Source organism: Oryx dammah, unplaced genomic scaffold (genome assembly GCF_014754425.2).
Source record: "Oryx dammah isolate SB20612 unplaced genomic scaffold, SCBI_Odam_1.1 HiC_scaffold_1133, whole genome shotgun sequence".
Classification (NCBI taxonomy): domain Eukaryota; kingdom Metazoa; phylum Chordata; class Mammalia; order Artiodactyla; family Bovidae; genus Oryx; species Oryx dammah.
The window spans coordinates 1-3,194 of NW_024071266.1; the positions used below are offsets into that span (position 1 = coordinate 1).

Genomic DNA, 3,194 nt, shown 5'->3' on the forward strand with positions numbered 1-3,194 from the left:
TACCTGGTGATCCTGCTGGGCAATGGGGTCCTCATCCTGGTGACCATCCTTGACTCCCACCTGCACACGCCCATGTACTTCTTCCTGGGGAACCTCTCCTTCCTGGACATCTGCTACACAACCTCCTCAGTCCCCCTCATCCTTGACAGCTTCCTGACCCCCAGGAAAACCATTTCCTTCTCAGCCTGCGCTGTGCAGATGTTCCTCTCCTTTGCCATGGGGGCCACGGAGTGTGTGCTTCTGGGCATGATGGCGTTTGATCGCTATGTGGCCATCTGCAACCCTCTAAGGTACCCTGAGGTCATGAGCAAGGCTGTCTATGTGCCCATGGCTGCTGGCTCGTGGGCAGCTGGATGTGCTGCCTCCATGGTTCAAACGTCCCTTGCGATGAGGCTGCCCTTCTGTGGGGACAATGTCATCAACCACTTCACCTGTGAGATCCTGGCTGTCCTGAAGTTGGCCTGTGCTGACATCTCCATCAATGTGGTCAGTATGGGGGTGACTAATGTGATCTTCCTGGGGGTCCCAGTTCTGCTCATCTTTGTCTCCTACATCTTCATCCTCACCACCATCCTGAGGATTCCCTCAGCTGAGGGGAGGAAAAAGGCCTTCTCCACTTGCTCTGCCCACCTCACAGTTGTGGTCATCTTCTATGGGACCATCCTCTTCATGTATGGGAAGCCCAAATCCAGGGATCCCCTGGGGGCAGACAAACAAGACCTTGCAGACAAGCTCACCTCTCTCTTCTATGGAGTGGTGACCCCCATGCTCAACCCCATCATCTACAGCCTGAGGAACAAGGATGTGAAGGCTGCTGTGAGGAACCTGGTGACTCAGAAAGGCTTCACCTGGTGGTGTTTGGAGGACAGATGTCCCTGTAGTTCTGCGTCTTTTGGCTGCTTTCACTCATGAATCTCAGAAGAATGTGCCTCTCAAAGAAGATATGTGTAAAGAGTCATCACCAGAAAACTGAATTACACATACAAGGGAGAATTTTAGCCATTACTGGACTTAAGTTTTAGAAACAATGAAACCTAAACCCTGATGGGAGTGTGACTTGAGGGGATAGGACTGGAATGCAGCTGAAAGAACAATTTGTGATGTTCTTGCTTCTCTACTGGGCAAGTCTGAATTCACCTTTGTGAGCAAGTTGCTCCTTTGCTTTGAGAAAAACAGACTAATTTACCTTTATGTTACATAAAGTTTCAAAATCCTGCTCTAAAAGGAGGCACTGAAGACAGTATGGGTGAAACTTCATGACATAGCAGTACAAAAAATACAAAAAATAGTCTTCACTGTAGGTGAAATGGCACATCTTCATATTTTATTTTTCTTGGAGGCAAGGTTGCTCCAAGAAAGAAGAAAGAAGCTGTCTCTGAGCCTGAGAAGTTGGGACCTTGTAGATTACACACAGGGCGCTTCTTCTGAGGGCAAGTAAGGTGAATCCTGCAACACGTGTGTGGAGGGTCTTAGTCTCGCATCTGGATGCAAGCTCTGTTTTCCTGCCCCCAGTAAATCCTGAGTATACAGTCTGGCCCTATAGTCTGGAGAGTTAAAGGATGGTTCTATAGGAAGAGCTGGGTGGGGGCAGCACCGTGATTTGAAAGATGCTGGAGTCAAGATGCTCAGATGTGACCAGAAAAAGATGGAGCAAGGCCACTGGGCTGAGGACAACCGGGTGACAAAACTAAAAGTTGGGGCCCACTCACATGTACCGACAAGAGGTCCAGAGGTAAAATGTGTGAGCATCTCAGTCAGTAGTGACACAAAAGGGGACAAAAACACGTAAGGGAAGGAAATTGCCTCATTTTCCTCGAGGCGATCAGATGCCCATTTTTCCCTGAGAATCAAAACTTTGCAATGAAAACACATGCTCTCAGCCTCCCTTCCTTGGATGTCCTGGGCTCCTCCTGCCTGAGAAGTGGCCAGCCATACTCTTGTGGGCCACACAGCACTTTCCTGCACATTGTGAGCAGAAACCTGGACACAGTCACCACCCTGTGGTCCCTTCAACAGTCTCTGCGTTGTAGGAGCGCAGGGCACGTTCCCTTTTCACCCTTTCATACCCAGTATTATCTGTCCCACCCTAGGGGGATGTGCCTTCCCCTACTGAGCACAGAGTCCACCCACGCCCTTCTCAGCTCACTAAAGGGAGGAGGACATCAACTTGAGATTAGTTCTGACCTTTATAATCAAGAATTTACTTAAAAATGAAAGGTATTTGCAGAACAATCTTCCTTTTCAACATACTTCATTTCACTGGTTTCCGGCTTGGAGATCTTGTGAGTTCCCACCCACATCTTTCTAAAGGACCCAAGGAGGTGTTCCTCCAGTTATTGAAAGAGCTGCTGGCAGACAGCCTTCAGCTGTCAGTCATGTTTGGAAATTTGATAAGAGGGCTCTTAGCTGAAGAGACCTGACTTACCCAAGGTCATACTCCTTTCCCCAAGGCAGCCCATATCCAATGACTGATTGGTGAAGGGATATAAATGCCTCCTCCTACTAGAGACATCTCTGAACAGCCATCTCACTACCAGGATCCCCTATGGGGTTGACTGAGGCCTTTGTTGAGACTGCACCATAGCCCATCATCCCCCTCTGCCCAATCCTCCATCCTCATCCTCCCTTCCACCAATATTGAACCCAAGAGCTCTCCCTAATAATCCTCTTGCACTCCAATCTCTGTCTCAGAGTTTGCTTCTGGGCAAAACCTAACTGTGACATCATGCAAAGTTCAATGCTCAAGTAATATGTGTTATCGTTTTAGAATCCTGGACACTGGTGATACTTAGCAAAATCATGCAGAATAGTAGGTGGATGAGGTGGCACCATGTTGTGTTATCATCAGAAGCTTTGGGACCAGACCTTGGTTAGATTACAGCTCCTCTCTTCATCACGGTTGTAACCTTGAAGTTTGTTTTATACTGTATGTAACTTCTCTGAAATCTTCCCATAAGCCCCCCTCCCCTGTCCATCTCTCTAGTTTAATGTTTTCCAATCTTTTTCTTGCCATGAAACACATAGAAAATAATAAAGTTTGTATACAAAAAAAAAAAAAGCCTGGGTTTTTAATAGCGTGATTGATTAAATCACCAGCCACTAGTGATCAATGTGACCTCCAGCCGCTCTCCCCTCCCTGGAAATCAGCGGTTAAGACTGAGTTCCAACCCTCTACTCAGAGTTGGTTCCCCTGG

At 47.8% G+C, this 3,194-nt stretch overlaps 1 protein-coding gene across 1 annotated transcript; it reads left to right on the forward strand.

Annotated features, from left to right (window-relative positions):
• Window positions 1–3: 3 nt before the first annotated feature.
• LOC120859465 (olfactory receptor 13C7-like) lies at window positions 4–912 on the forward strand (the record flags this gene model as incomplete). Its single annotated transcript, XM_040235563.1, has 1 exon — window positions 4–912. A coding segment is annotated over one exon (909 nt), but the record flags the coding sequence as incomplete, so codon positions are not given.
• Window positions 913–3,194: the final 2,282 nt, after the last annotated feature.